This window comes from Camarhynchus parvulus, chromosome 4, assembly GCF_901933205.1.
Source record: "Camarhynchus parvulus chromosome 4, STF_HiC, whole genome shotgun sequence".
In the NCBI taxonomy this organism is placed as follows: Eukaryota; Metazoa; Chordata; class Aves; order Passeriformes; family Thraupidae; genus Camarhynchus; species Camarhynchus parvulus.
The window spans coordinates 46984287-47000862 of record NC_044574.1 but is presented as its reverse complement, the minus strand read 5'-3'; the positions used below and the strand labels follow the sequence as shown (position 1 = coordinate 47000862).

At 38.4% G+C, this 16576-nt stretch overlaps 1 protein-coding gene across 1 annotated transcript in view; it reads left to right on the top strand.

The window, feature by feature from the left end:
* The window catches only part of COL25A1 (collagen type XXV alpha 1 chain), a 298445-nt gene that overhangs the window by 257973 nt on the left and 23896 nt on the right, over window positions 1-16576 (top strand). Inside the window, exons 19-30 of the mRNA XM_030947161.1 lie at window positions 1564-1626; window positions 2110-2178; window positions 5114-5158; window positions 5682-5759; window positions 8023-8046; window positions 8948-8992; window positions 10567-10611; window positions 10912-10992; window positions 11734-11796; window positions 13356-13406; window positions 13766-13792; window positions 15852-15932. Coding sequence (XP_030803021.1) covers window positions 1564-1626; window positions 2110-2178; window positions 5114-5158; window positions 5682-5759; window positions 8023-8046; window positions 8948-8992; window positions 10567-10611; window positions 10912-10992; window positions 11734-11796; window positions 13356-13406; window positions 13766-13792; window positions 15852-15932 — 672 coding nt within the window. The remainder of the gene's footprint in view (window positions 1-1563; window positions 1627-2109; window positions 2179-5113; window positions 5159-5681; window positions 5760-8022; window positions 8047-8947; window positions 8993-10566; window positions 10612-10911; window positions 10993-11733; window positions 11797-13355; window positions 13407-13765; window positions 13793-15851; window positions 15933-16576) is intronic.

Here is a 16576-nt window from a genome sequence, read left to right as displayed (position 1 = left end):
ACAACATGGGGCTGTTGAGTACCCTCTCATTCTAAAATAAATGATTAGAGCTGCATTGTTCTTCATTTACTGTATTTAAAGTGCTTCCATCTGCAGTGACAACCTTATGTTACTCTTGCTGGTGTGTACTAATATAAAGACTTACATAAACTCAACGGGTTTTTTTCTTATGAGAGCAAAAAGAAAACCCCACTAGCTTCTCTGTGACATGTTTGTCTCAGTTTATTTCTTTACCATATTTTGAATCACAGCCAGCTGGAACTTCATGTGAGAAAGCTCATTATTACTTGTATTTTTTTATAAGCTAAATGGGGGTCTCTGGGAGCTTGCTGTCATCCTTGATATAACCACAGGGAAGATTTCTTTGACTTTGAACTGTTAATGATGGATTGCTGATGAGAACACAGATGAATGTGCAAGAATACTTCCTAATTTGCTCTCCATGTGCAGCATACCTGTATTTCTAAGGAGGGGAAGAGATGAAGAGAAATATTATTCAGCTGCTTGTATGTACTGACTCTGTATATTGTCAGTAATGATATCACTACAGGATTATGATCTATCTGTCTTTTAGCTATTTTAAAAGGCATTTGATGGGTAATTTTTAGTCATTAAGTTTAGGGATATTGCAAAAAGGCTAATTAAATAAATACTAATTGGGTTACATAACTGATTATAAAATTTACAATAGCTTGTGGATATATCTTCTTGGTTCAAATATATCTGAAAAAAATGCAAGATTAAATACCAGGAAGGCTTATTCAGGGGAGTTTGTGAAGGAAAGCATATGGCTTATTAATCTGGCATTGTCTCTCTTTAGACATGGAGATAGGTAATAAAATATGGCCTTACTCTACTGCTCAGTGCTGCTTCTGCTGCAACTCTGCTTGATTCTTGCTGTTTGTCTGTCCTCTTTGTACAATTGAAGGGGAAGGAAGGGAGCAGAACAGAGGGGGAATGAGGAGAGCTATGGCTTATTCCCAGCTGTTCACAGACCAAGAAATTGTCTGGGTGCAGAGAACTGAAGTATTTTACTGTCAGAATGAGGAGGGAAAGTACTATGGTACTGCAAGTTTCTGACTTGAAAGGAGACACAACACATCACAACAGTGCCATCTCCATTTGTCACTGCTTTGTCACACAGCATTCCTGCCCATCTATTCACATGCTGCAGTAGGAAACCACCTCAAAACACATCACTGAAATGAACTGTCCCTTTTAAATTTAGGAACACTCAGATTTCTCCTCCTGCCTTCAGACTTGCTTGGGTAGTAGTTTGGTGTGTTACATTACAGACCAGGTTGCATATTAACAGTCCTTAACCTCATAAACCCCGTGTTTGACACCTTCTGCTTCATTTGCATCTCATCTGCTGCGTGGTGGCTTGCTACAGGAATTTGTGCTGATGAAAGTAACCCATGACAAAAAGTACTTCTGTATAACTGTTGTATCACAGCTGGAGAGCTGTAAGCTGTACAGGGGAAAATACCACCCAAAATGAACTTGTGTTATTATACTTGTGTACTGCTAAATAAGTAACCCTCTCATATTGTGTTTTTAAAGGGTGAACCAGGTTTCATTGGTCCACAGGGAGAACCTGGGTTGCCAGGGCTACCAGGAACAAAGGTAAGGGTAATGGCCAATGCTCTGGTGTGAAGCCCCTTGAGCTGATGTCAAATCCAACTTTCCTCAGCAAGTAGCAGAGACTGAGGCTACTATTGGAGAAAATGTGAAAAGTCATGGACTGGTGCTATGAGATATATATAGATATTCATGTAGGTGCCCTCAAAAAATCTGAAGGCAGATGTTACATCATAACTTTAGTTAATGTCATCTTTTTTCATGTTAGAATCCCCAAATTTAGTTGCTCTAGAGGCAAAATAGGCATGATTGAAGAAACTCTATTTTTATAAACATGTTTTTTTTTAGGAAAATTACTTGAAACTTTGTGCAGGAAGCAGAACTTTGATACTATGCACCAGATTCTGAAAATACACATAGGCTAAACCATTGTTTCTGCTGTTTGCTTGTTTTCTTTGATCCTGCTGAGTTGGTGGTGTGCTAAAGGCTGCCCAGTATTTTGTGATATATGTGTGTCTGTTGCAATAGGGTGACAGAGGAGAGGCAGGCCCTGTTGGGAAGGGTGAGCGAGGGGAACCTGGAATCCCTGGACCAAAGGTCAGTCTGACTTTTACATCGGAAATGTTTTGTTAGTTTTACACCTATGAACACATCTTTGCCTGCTGAAAGGTAGAACAAAACTTGGTGAGTGAACTTTTAAATGAAAATGCTGTCAAATGCTCTACTTCAGTCCAGAAGACAATGGCAGTTTTGTGTTCACAGCTGTGAAACTGCAGTCTGAATGGACTTTTATTTGGTCTACAAAGTAAAGACACTACCTACATACACTGTCATGGAATTGGCCTAATTCATTCCAGCTGAAGTACTGACCTCTAGGTCCCTAACTTTCAGCATTGAAGTTTGAACTCTTTGACCACTGTAGCAATTGAATGCAGAGAAAATCCATTTTGCATGCTGTTTTCTAACTCTCTAAGAAAGAGATCAGTCTAACTACTTTTAGCATTGTCTTAATATTTCCCCTGGTGTTGATACTGTCAAGTTTTTCTTTCCTGATGGATTTTGAAAACAATAAGGTTAATTTTGTGATCCTTGGCCAGTTAGTTTGTATTCACCTAACACTTTATTTTATTCTCCTTCTGTTAGAATATTTAACTATCTTCTCTGTCTTTTGGCTATCATTTCTCAGGAGCAATGGAATGACATAGCTCATTCCTGAAAACCAGTGATAATGATGCCTATCTTTACTAATACCAATACTACTTTTCCTTTGGAAGGGTGGAATCTGTGACCATTGCACTCTAGTGTTAAAGAATATATTGATATGGGTGCTATTAAAATAAATGCCTTAAAAATTCATTATCTTGGTAATATAAATATAAGGTATTTCTGCTGTTCCAAACTGTAGTTAGTGTAGTTAATTTCTGTAACTATAGTTAATTTCTTTTTCTCTGCACTCCCATTTCTCTACCATTTTTCTCCTATCTTCCTTCAAACAGGGGAAGACAGGTGAACCTGGATCTAGAGGCCCCAAGGGGTCAAAGGTTAGTAGTAAAGAAACTGTCTTTAGGGGACTAATTAACATTTTTAGGATCAATTATTTGTAACATTTCTTTTTAAAAGAGCTTGTAACAGTCTGCAGTGTTCTTTATAAGTGAAACCTTCTGACCTTCAATTTTAGATAAAAAATGTAGTGATGTCACATGGGTTTTGAACACTGTGATTCTAATCCTTTTTCTCTTAAAACATCATTCCACTCTGCTGCTGTTTTCCTCATGCAACTTGGTTTCTCTCTGTGTAACTGATGTGTGTTAGTCCTCCCACATGCCAAACCCAATGCCTGACTGTGCTGTTGTTTGGTTTGCAATAATTTTATGGATCCAAAGTCTGATGAGCTAGGAATCAGAGGTATTCCAAGTACTGCAGGCTGAGATATGATGGTCAGAAGTCTGACAAAGGCAAGAGTCGTTGACTGTGTTGCTGTTTTACCTGCTTTAAAAAGATGATTTTGATGATATCTTTCCACCCATTTATCTTTCTATAAATATAGTTAGTTCACATATATGGAGAGATAAAATGTATGGGTTTTCTATTTATCTGCTGTGCAAATACTGTTCCCACTGGATTCCTTCATGTTGTAGGAGGGATGAAAATGTACTCATATTGATGGTTATTGACAGGTCTGCTGTCAGAATAAGGGTGACAGGACAATGTAGGCTGGTGTGACACTGTTTGCAGTACTTGTAAGGTCCTTGAAGAGGGGCCTTAAGTGCTTAAAGATGTGATTAAACAAGTGCCATTTAACCTCATTCATTCCCATGAGAAAGAAGTGTTGGAAGGCAAGGGAACTGATGAGGGAGTTAAAGTATCAGAGTGAGAGCAGAAAAGTAAATAAGCCTCTCATTTGACTACAGTACCTGGGCACCTCCCACACGCACCAAAATTATAAGGATATCCCCTTTAATTCCCTTTTTATTAAAAAAGGATATACGATTTTCATTTTACCTGCATACCTGTCATGAAAATCTGGCCCCATCAGTCAATCTGGTGGTGGGGAACTTCATTTTTTAGCAGTTCCAATGTTCACTAGCTTCTGCCAGAGCAGCACTGAAGGGAAAGGCAGATGGCACAACCTTGATTATGCCCTGCCACCAGCCTGCTCTCCATATGCCTGCATTAGCTCTATGAAAGTTTTCTGGTTTCTATTACCAGAAAGTTTTCTGTTCTGTTACCAGTGGTGAATTAATCATTCTTCTCCTGACTTTTGCCAAAGTTCTTTAGATGTCAACGGGAGCAAAATTTTCAGTTCTTACCCATATTAATTTTGAGTAATATTAAAATTAAAATATAAGACCTTGCTATGAAAGTGACTGTGAAATGAATTGTGGCTGCTGGGATATGAATGCATACATATTTGAAATTCCCTCCAAGTTTTGAGGCATATAATAGCCTTGAATTGAGCATACTAATAGCCAGGAATAAAAAGCTGTATGTAAGCTGGTAATGATCTTAAGCCTGTCCCAGAAAGGGCATCAAGAAACTCTAAATCTGATTGTACAGTTGTGTTTGTAGGGGAGGCAGTGACTCAGACCAGAAAAATTCAGAAGGTTGGTGGAGGCATGATCACAGAAAGAAAAGTTTATATATTTTGAAACACATTTGAAGAAGTTTTTGACTGGTTTCAGACTGAGTAATTTCATTTCTCTAGTATTCTCTTCAAGCTTTTGATAGTAATGTCATTAAGAATGGGAATGTTGCACAAATAATCTGCCCATTTTTTCGGTTCTTTGCAATTTTTTATTGCAGACCAATACAATACTCTAATATTCACACAGAACCAAATGTGTCATGCTCGATTCTACCAGTACACAGATTTTGAAGGACTTTTTCCTTTCATTAAGTAAGATTCACATTCTCTTTAGGCTGAGAGGCCCTGTAAACCAGTTCATGTAAGAAAACATATTTAAAAGGGAAGAACTATGTGATATATTGTCAAATGGCATATCTGTTTTTTTCATGTATCATTTTTACATAGGGTGATACAGGTGAGAGAGGTGACACAGGATCTGCAGGTCCACGGGTAAGTCTACTTCTCATCTCAGCTCTTTGTTTCGTGCCCTTAGATTCAGTCTGTGTGAACTGAAATTGTAGCAGTAATTCTAGTTAGAACTCTGGGTGAAATTGTTGACTTGACACTGTTGGAACATGGTTGCTAACTGGACATTAATATGACTAACACCACTTGCCACTATTTGGAGCAGTCTGCAATCCACACTTTGTGGGCAGGATGTTACAAGCCAGGTGTTCTGACATTGCTCACTGCCAAGTACAGAACTAGAATGTAGAAACATCCTTAAATGTCTTCCCTCAGAGGTTTTATGTATTTCCTTTCCCACTGCAGCCCAAGTCACTTTGTACTGACTAGCTTATTTATCTTTATTTTAAAAAAAGTTTTCCTTCAAATTCTGTGTTTTGTAGTAGTATATTGCAAGTACAGTTAGATTCTAACACCCCACAATCAAGTCAAAGCATGTGTCAGTAGTTAAGAGTCTAAAATAGTCTTCAGCAGTTGTCTCAAAATTCTAATGGGAAATGTATTACAGGGACCACCTGGACAGAAGGGTGATCAAGGTGCAACAGAGATAATTGATTATAATGGCAATATCCATGAAGCTCTGCAGGTATGCAAACCTAACAAGGCTGAATTGGCTTTGTCTGGTCTGGGAAAAGTCATTTGACAGCATTGTATTTCTCTTTTGCCTAGAGCTTGAAAACATTTTGTGTGCAAAATTGTTGAGCTTATTAATCAGGTATAGCTTTCTATATTTGGAAACCATGTTTTCTGTCCTAGAAAAACTGTTTCCCTGATACAAATTAGCTGAGTGAATTAGTTTCATGTTCCCTGGAGAGTACTGACATCACCTAACCAGGACGAAACTAATTCATTGTTGGCTTTGGCGTTTAGTGCTGAATTAATGTAATAAACCACATACACAGGTTCAACAGAAGCGTCTGCTTTTCTAGTCATATAATATTGACATTTCTTTTTTTTTCCTTGTTTTCCTCCTCCTCTTCCTGTAAGATGCAAAGAGCAGAATATTTGAGATTTGGAAACCATGTAACATGGTTCCATTAGCAAGCTGTGGATTCAATCAGCAACTTGAGTACATTAAGTAGACCAAGCACCAGTCTTCTCACTTACTCATTTCTGGAAAACCTATTTTGACTGGTGTGCAGAAAAGTGTGGAGGATTAAAGTGGGGTTACAAAAAGAATGAATGAGTGTTTGCATAAAAGCAAAGGACCAAGATGACATATGTCATTGCAGTCAAGGTGATTTACATTGCAGCATACTCAGATGCAAATTCTGTGCAGTATAACTCCACCGAAGTGAATGGCTTGCTTATGTGAAACTGAGGACTGGATTTGGCTCATTGTGCATCTGCTCACTTTCTCACTGAAGCCACTGAACGTTTTTCTTGCATTTAGGCAGTGGGAGTGGGTGAATGTCTGACCAGTCATTTGGTTTCCAAGATGCTTTCAAAAAATAAAGAAACCTCGCTGCCTTTACTAAAATCTAAAAGCCTTGTATGTCACTAAGGCTGAGTCTGTTCTTTCATTGTGTCTGTGGGGAGGTCTGCATAGACATGTTGTGAGGCTCTGCATTATGTTTGCCTCATTTGGTCTGCTTGTAAGGGACTTAAGACACCAACTTTCAGTCATCTAAATCCCTCTCTGAGTTACGTGCCTAAAGTAACCCGAAATTCATGTTGTGTGTTACCAGACAGAGATTTAGCAGGGGCTTTAGCCCCTGTATCTCCTATATTCTGTCTTTGTATTGTAACTCTGGCATCAGTGTTAGTTTCAAGCTTCCTCAGAAAAGCTGCAGCACATAAAGCCACCTTAAAAGTGGACTAAAGCCTTCTGCAGTGGTTGAAACATTCTAGAAAGCCTTTATCCCATTGCAAATCGTTCGAAATGTCATCACTTTCTGATCCAGGGCAACAAATAATTTATATTAATGAGAATGGCTGTGCAAGGAGGGTGAAAGTAAGATTATATAGGATCAGTCAAAAATATCCTTGCCAAATCCAGCTCAGTCCTTTCAGATGGCAAAGACCTATTCCTAAGTCTCCTGGTGCCACATTCTTAGGGGCTCTGAGGTTTGGAGTTCTCTCACAAAAGCACATGAGAACTTCAGTGCTCAGCACTGAACTGTGAACTTGCACAGAATTTGGCCTGCAGATTTAAGAAGTTGAAAAGAGTTTGCAAGATACGGACTGCTTGTCTCTTGCTAGAATTCAGTAATAAATAATGAAGCAATCTAGCAACTTAGTTACTTTGCCTTGTGCCTCCTATTCAATCTCATGTGCAATCTTAAAATTGTCATCATGGTTTGAGCAAGACCCCTGCTGAGAGTACGTGGCTTTCACCTGGATGATCAAATGCAAAATTCATCTCTCTGTCAAAATTGCTCTTCACACCTATTCTGCAGAATTTCCCAGGGCAAAAAGCAGTGGTTTCAAAAGTTTAACCTTTGTAGGAACTACAGCATTAGTATTAAAATATCTGCCACTGTAAAGGGGTCTGTGACTGTGAACGTGTAAACAGTTCTTTGCAATGGCTATTTTAGGTTTTCATACCTAGATATGCTCATACCTGAACTTTTCAGTATTTTTAAAGTTCTGAATATATTTCCATTAATATGTTGAAATACAAAGAGTATGAGTATATTAAAGCCATGTGTTAGAAAACAGCTTTGTTCGGGTACTTTGTATTGAGTAGGTTCCAGATCTTTGCCAAGAGTACGTATTTTTGCACTGACATGTGAAGATTTTTTTTACAGCATAGGTTCTGTGGAGATAATAACTGTAGGAAACAGAATTATTTATGTCATTGTTTAATTCTGCTACTGACAATTCTTGTTAATACCTTTTGCCAACAGAGGATTGCCACCCTGACTGTCACGGTAATTCATTACTGTTGCATGACTTACTGTGCACCATAGAACTTCTTTGTGCTACAGCATGCTCATAATTCTGCTAGCTCAGGACATGTCTTCATTGGATGTCAACCTGGTTCATCATAACATGTATTGACTTCTTTGCTTGATGTTCCCATAGCAGAGGACCCATTGTTGAGAGCCAACAATGGAACCAATTCTGCTCCTTCTGAATTAATGGCAGAATTTCATTTAAGTACGAGACTGGGAAAACACTTTTTTTTTTGTTTCAAGTTCTTCTCTGCAAGATTGCTGTTGGTTGTATTTTCCCATCTGGACATACCCTTTCTTTGTGTTAATGCAGGGGATTTTTAAGTGTTGTTGTGGGTTTTTTTTAAAGCATCCCCACTATGCACTATCCAGACCAGTGTTTGATACATGACACTGTGTCCACAGCCTGAGGTAGAAATGAAAGAAATGGTTACAGTTTATTCCATAGCAATTTCACAAAGCACTAAGTATCCCCAGATGCACTTAGCATCTTTCAGCAGAATCCTCTTTACAACTGGTTGGAGATTTCTTGTGATCTCAGATTGTTTTGGATCGGGCAGTGAGGGCGGGCAAATATGACTGGGTTTTGGTCTCCCTTCCATTAGGGGAAGCAGTGCCATTTCATCAATAGGAGCAGAGGATTTTATTATAAAATTTGAGTTTTACTGTTATTTTAACACTGTTTTTTGTGGTAGTGTTGTTGTTGTTGAGAACTGTCATAGGTTAACAACTTGTCCATAACTAGTCTTAGTTTCCCTTGTGTTAAAAATCTAACCCATTTTGTTACAGTAGCTGTATTAACATTCACCCTGTGCTTACATGACAAGTTCTTCAGGAGTTTATTTGAAAGCTGAGAGGTTTGTGTGTTTCTGTTTAGGGACCACCAGGACCACCAGGACCCCAAGGGCTGCAAGGGTCAAAGGTGATCTTCCTTGCTTTACGCATTATATCTTAAGGGTGGACTATTTTCTGTGTTTTTTTAAATGATGTATGTGTACAGGTAGATGAAGCTTTCTAGCGCAGTTGTTTAACTGTAAACCTAACAAATATGGCATGTTTCCAACTTCATATCCCAGATTCTTGAGATGTAGCTTTCCAGAATAGGTGCCTTGTTTAGCTGACACACAGAGATGATTAACTAAGGACCAGCAAAATTAATTAGTACTGAAAGAGTGCAGAAGCATCTCACTCAGGGATTGGCACTGAGGTTGCTCCCAAGGGCTTTGCAAACCAGCCACACAACCAGACAGTGGCTCCCATGCCTCACTTCTGGCTGAGTGGGAGTGCGGTGGGCAAAACTGTGTGCCAGCCCACTGGCCACCATGTGAGTGCATGTGAATGCAGCTTTTCTGTCACAGAGGCACCCACCCAAATAAGTGCAGTATTGTCTAATGTCAGTAAAAATTACAGTGTACACATGTGGGCAGGAGCCTGGCTGGAAACCCAAGCCTGCCAATTCCACCTGGCTGGTGCTTATAAGTAGTACAGAAGGGTTAGTGAGCAGCCCACACAGAGACAATGAGTACCATATGCTGCACTCTTCTATTAAATTTAAATAATAAATTTGCCTATACTCAAAAAAGAAGTGTTGAAGTTCCTGGACTCTCCCTAAATGCTTTTAAACTAGTTGAGATGTTACTCCTATTTCTTAAATACTAGATACTGCATCTTCTCCCAGTGTCTCTACGCTATTCCAAGAGCAAATATGTGCGTTTTCAATAACAATATTAGACATGTCAATTTTAGACTTTATCCAGTATTTCATATAGAAATACATCACAATACACATGTACGTTGTTTTGAGAAATTGTGAGAAACAAGGTTCATTCTGTGTGAAAATTGATAGTAGAGTATAGAGTTAAGTGTGCAGAAATTGCTTTTTGCATTATCATCTACCCAGCAATTCTGCAACATGGAGTATGTAGTAAAACAGAGAAGTTGGAGTGTGGAAGAGGTTGTGTTCCTTTCTATAGGTGAGCGTTCTCATTCAAAATCTACAATGTAAAGCAGAATTCAACATCACTGGAGCTTGTTTCTAATGTCATTGACTCCATCCATCACCATAACTTGCTCCCTTGGAGAATGGTACCCAGGAACTGGTCATAAGACAATGTGGTAAATGTGAGCTCCTTCACTGGGCGATTTATAATAGGGAAAAACAACGTGAAGTCTCTCTCTCTACCTTCCATAAATCGGGAGGCATGAGTCTGTATTTATTCTGGTAGCAGGCAAAGTTTCCATTGGATTGGGGTCCTTTCACTCCTTGGATTTTGTCTTCTTTTTCTTTTCTTTTTTGCACTTGTCTGGCCTTTATAGAACCCAAAGTTTCTGTAATGTCATAATCAGGTGGGCTGTTTCTTTAATATCGATAATAAATATATGCTTTTGACAGAATATTCTCTAGCTTTGTTGTTGTTAATTATGGGAATTTCTGTGGCTCTTTCCTCTAGTGTCTGGGGCAGTTGGGATAATCCAGCTCTGTTTTATCTCTTGCAGGGTGAACCAGGATCCCCAGGAGCTCCAGGAGCTGATGGAGAGCAGGTACATTTTGTGTAAATCATATAGTGAAGAACACGTGGGCAACTGTAGGTTGTTTTAAGAGATTATTTCCATGGTTCTAAGTTGTAACTTATTTTTCATAATCTAAGTATTATGATTATAATGATTAATAAAGATGATTATAGTGCTGCTGCATACTTTGTGGCCTAATAGTGTCTGCATTTCTGCATTCTACTAGCAGAGATACAACATGCACATGACTCTCCTTGTTAGGATCAAAGCTAGAATTCTGTTGATGTTGCTAGTTTTTTACATGACTTGCTGAATAAGTCCATATTTTAGGGTCCTAAGGGCTCAAAAGGAGACACAGGTGATCCTGGAATGCCCGGAGAAAAGGGAGGAATTGGACTGCCTGGCCTACCAGTGAGTATGAAAAGTTAATTAATTAATTTTAGCAAAAAGTATCTTGTTTTTTCCTCTCTTCCATTATCAGGAATTTCCAACAGTGCTGATAAATTGCAAATGGGACAGAAAGCACTGGGGAGAAAGCTCTGAGATTGTTTCACAGCAAATCTAGGAGGAGGTGTAAGATTGTCAGAACTTTTCATTCCACTTACAGTGAAACAAAAATACTGTGTCGGGTAGAAAGAGATTAGTTGGCAGGCTGACCAAAGTTATACCTCTCTTGTAATATATAGGACAACTTGGACAAGGAGAAAGGAACTATGATTAGAATGGAAATTTTAGGTGACTTAGATTGAGGAGAGAGAAAAAATGCATGAATATTTATGGGATGCATTCTTCTATTTTGTGTGTATATATATGTATGTATAGATTTATATACATACACATTAATTTTCTCAGCAAAAATAGAAACAATTTCAAATTGTATCCATAGTACAATATCATTAATGGAATGCCAGTTTAAGGAATTGTCATAAATATCATAAAAGCATATGATAGCTATCGATATAAAAGCATGTTTATATTAGTTTAAAATTATTTTTAAAGTACTGCCAGAATTTTTTGGAGGATTTCCTTTACATGTGTGCTGTGTTATTCTTTTTTTAATGATAATTATTTGCCAATAAATATTATCATTTCTAGATTGGTTGCTAGTAAGATTAAAGCTGTTTATAAATGCTGTTTTGTAATGATTTTTAGGGAGCCAATGGCATGAAAGGTGAAAAAGGAGACGTCGGTTTGCCTGGTGCCCAAGGTCCTTCAGTAAGTCTTAGTGTGGCATTGCAATGAACACAGGAGTCCAGCAGTGGCTCTCCAGCTTCTGATTCTGAGCAATACTTGATATTCATGACTGATCTTTCTGAGAACAGACTTCTGATCATAGAGCTAAACACAGTTTAAGAAAATTTAAATATGTAATTCCTGTTCTGTTCTGTTCTCTGACTATGAACAAGCCCTGCCCGCTTCAGTCAAAGCCTTCTGGCTCTGTAATGAATCAAAAGATAAATGGGGAAGAAAGGAAAAAAACCCAAACAAATCATAATCTCTCAACACCGTATAGTCTGGGAATCTCAGATAGTCCAGTGAGAACCAGAATAGACTGACTTCAGGTGTGTGACCCAGGGTAGTGAGCTAGTTGTATGAGACCAGACATTCTCCTGATTTTTTTTTCAAAGCATTGTAAAGGCATTAAAAACAAACAAACAAATGCAAAAGCTGAAACAAACTGCTACATAGTGCCTTTTTGGTGTGGGTGACTTTCATTATCAGAGCACAGTAAGAAGAGAGACCTCAGAGCAGAGGTTATGGTGACAGAAGCCATAGCTCTGAAAAGTCAAAGAGGCTGCCCTGTGCCATCGCAGGACACAGGATGCACCCCACATCTGTGACTTTCTTGCTATGAGGAGAAGATTAGTTTGTTAGAAATTAATTCACTAATTCATTCATCCTGTTCTGCTTACTTTCACTTGAAGGAAGAATTACAGTTTTCAGGAGATTTCACAGGTGATGGAGTCTGTCTTACATTTCAAAGTGCTCCTTGTTGCTGCTCTTGCTGCCACTGACAGCTGCTACAGCAGTGCATGAGTGTGGAGACCTGAATTAGCATCCTGCTACCACTCTGCAGGCTATGGAAGCAACCCACTGGGAGTAGATCCAGGAAGAGAGGGGATATTAAGCTGGATATATCATCATGAAATTCTTTCCATGGATTTGTTAGGAACATGGAAAAACAGTGCAGAATATGCATGCACTAAATGCTGAGCAACCTGATTACCTATTTTAATGACCTCAGAGAATTTTTGGTACAAGTGGGCTGAAAGAAATAAAAGGAGAGACAAAAGACAATTTTGAAATTACTCCAAAGCCCAGCTTGAATTTGGTGTCTTTTCCAGTCGTCAGTGTTGAGGGGGAATAAAATAACACATCATCACCTTCTAGCTCTGTAGAATTAGTACTAGAGAGAACTACAGAGCACATACCATAAAATATTAAAAGTTCAAGTATCCCATCTCAGTATTGTTTGTTTTACAGGGATTTATTATTTTTCCCCCATAGTGTCTTAAAGTGTATCATAGACCCTAGGAATAAGAATCTGGAGACAGGCACACTGCCATATGGCACAGGCAGATCTGCACTTTGGTACCCTGTCTTTCAAATCAAAATAATTCCCATTCCTAAAGCCCTGTCTAAAGCGCTGTCAGTGTTCACTGTTACATAGCTATTTTTGTAAGTGCTTGCCAACAACGGTCAGCCTGACTTCTGGTATTTTTGTGGGAGTTCTTTGCTCTGCATGATTTAATACCATTGTTTTTTATCTGTAGATGATAGGACCACCTGGACCACCAGGGCCACATGGTCCTCCAGGCCCCATGGTAAGCTTGGGAGGAGCAGAGGGGCTAGAAATGGTCTATGCCCTCTTGCCACTTTATTGCTTGCTTACTAAAAGTGTTATCAGAATATGTGGCCATTGAAGAGAGGATCTAATTTGTAAATCTTTGTTGCATGTCCTGGAATTCTTAGGAGGTGCAGAAACAAATTGCACATTTCTGTTATTGTTAACCTGTTAGTGGTCTGGTTCCCCCTCAGAATCAGGTGTTTACTGTTGCTTTATTGGCAGCTGCATTTCTTTTGAGACTAAAGAAATACAGGGGTAATTTGTATCCCTACAAAGCAAAAAGTCCAAAAAACTGCGGTGTATTTTCGTAATGAAAAATGTTACTTTTATTTTCAGGGACCTCATGGACTGCCTGGCCCGAAGGTAAGTTAATAGCTGTCTTGAATAGATGAGCTCTTTATGTATGCAAAGTGTCATGTTTTGCTCTTGAATGCATGGAGCTGTGTTTTGTCATACCTCATTTAATAAACATTTCTGATATTCTTAAACCTTAAAGCAGATTTTCATATTAGCAGCTTAAAAGCTTTTTAAATTGTCTGTGATTGTTTCTGAGTAGTACTTCTCAGCATCAGCTGAGTCCATTTTTTGTATGAATATTAGGAATGTGGCACTAAATTATTTGGCTTCCTGTTTATGGGCAAGCTACCATTGCCCTTGGAATTACTTTGGAATACAGAAGCATGTTACAGGCTTGGGAAATGAAGTCAGATAAACTTGACTTCATTTATGCTCTCTTGTATCTTCTGCTTCTTCCAGTCTCCATGGCCTTTGTTAGGTGACAAGGATTTTGCTGACCAGGTCCTTCACATGTTATGCTGATGCGCCATCACAAACTGATGTGTGCGTTTTTGTGTTTTCCAAACTGGATTCATGGTCAGACAGGTCTGCAATACAATTTGAACATTTTCCATAGCACAGATATTCTTTAGGGACTCTCTTGGCCCATCAGAACAGCTCAGGAGAGCGGAAGTGCATTTTGGCACAGTTGGAATATTTTAATTTGTGCTTTAATTCAGTAGTCACCAGTAAGCTATAATTCAGCATGACACTTTATTCATTAAGGCCAGTGGTCTTGTCAGGCATGATCATTTAAATCATTATGAGTCTCTAATGACACCTTTCTCAAAAAGTAAGGCAGAGGAGAAAAGGGTGTTTTTTATTTAGTTTTGGGGATTTCTTTTGAGTTTTTAAAGCTGCAAGACAGAAAATCACGGGTTTGACCCCTTATGAGACTGTGTTACCTTGGCTCAAGAAACCTGAGTCATAAATCATTTTTTGAAATCAAGTATGTTCCATTTTAGCACCAGCCCTGCTTTACCTCAGGCTTTTGGCCTGAGACACAGGCTTTTGTGGGATTTCTCAGGTCTGTTTCCAAAACTTCAGCCTTTCCAGTGCTACTGCTCTGAAAGTCACATCGAGTCAAATAGAATAAGAATGAAGAAATGGCTACTTAGGGTGCAAAGCAGGCAGATGATGTCTGGAGTTACTTAAAGGAGCAGACTGGGTTCTAGTGAGATTTTTTTTTTAAATATGAATATAATATAAGGTAACATAATACATCAAAGGCAATTGTAGCAATGAGGCCATGGGGAGCGGTCTGGATGAAATACCCGTGTATTTTTGTTTCCCAAAAGAGGCAGGTGTGGTCAATACTCTCTTTGACTGAGCAGCCCTCATGCTGATGCAGTTTTTTATTATGAGAGAATGATTTATTGGCAACTCTCAGCCCAGTATTGTCATTTTAGTGATGTTTAGTGTAATAGCCTGTGCATAATTTAATAATCACAACAAGTGCCATTTCTTACATTGTTAAAATTTCTCTGTATGAACATAGAAACTGTGGACCTCCCAAATAGCTTGGCATTGTGTAACCTGTACTGTTTCTTTTAACTTGTTACTGTTTATTATGTATGCTTAAAGGTTTAAAATATCTTTATGTAAGATTTTGCTGCAAATTCCAGTTTACTGTAAGGAAAAGTATTGCTTCCTTCCAAATGTATTTTTCAGGAGATCTCACTGTAGAAACTTACAGTTTTGAGGCTTACTTTTATGAACATTTTCTTTCAGTTTGAATTATCTGCATAGGGTGGTTTATGGGATTTGAAGAATTTCCAAAATCTCCTGAAACTCATGCTTAATTCAAACCATCTAACTATAGTGATAATTTTTACGAAAATATTAAAAAAATCTTGTTACCCATAAGTTTCCTGTAGTTTTTTTTACACTGAATTTAAATCTCAAGCAGACACCTCCCAAATACTTTTACCCACTATTAAATCAGTATGAAAATTGTCAGTAAACTGAGAAGGTTGAATTTGTTTCAAACTGGAATTTGCAACTACTTCTGGGACTGGCTTCTTCTATCCCAGCTTAAACACCCATTATAGCACCAAAAATTTGGCATTTATACTTTTACGTTTAGGGTGAACCAGGGTTAAATGGTCTTAAAGGATTGAAGGGTGAACCAGGTCAAAAGGGTGACAGAGGGCCCCTTGGTCTTCCAGTAAGTAAAAAAACCCAACTATTCAATTTCAGTGCAAATCACAAACATCTCTTTCTACTCCTCATGAACAACTCTGATTTACTCAGTAGCATACACAGAATATACCATGTTGGAGCAGAGCATCAGTCTCGTTTTGTTTTGTCCCAAATCTGTGCTATCATCCCAAGTAATGTCCTGTAAAACCCACTGCTGTCAGGGTTTTTTTTGTTGTTATTGTTGTTGTTGTGTGTCAGTTGAGAGTGTTCAGTGTCACAAGGATGTCATCACCCCCATTGCATTAGCCATGCTGTTGTTATTCAAGTGTTCTATGGTGTTTCCATTAAAAAAGGAGTCTTCCCTTTCCCCCGTCTTCTTAGTTATTATTCCTCTTATTACATTCTCCAGTTCAGATTGTGAGGTGTAATTGAGGAAAGCTAAAAATTGATTTAGGGAATTTAGTTGCAGGTTTTGGTGGTTTTTTTCCCCCTGGATTCTTATTTTTGCCTTGTTTTTTAGAAAATTCCGATTCTGAGTGTTTGTCATTAATTTTGTCTTACAAGTGAAGAACCTTAAAAATACGGAAACATCAGGGTTCTTAAAATTTAGGTTGATAAAACAGAAAATACTTCATGTGTTTGAAAGCATGTTGAAAGTTGGTTGGGATT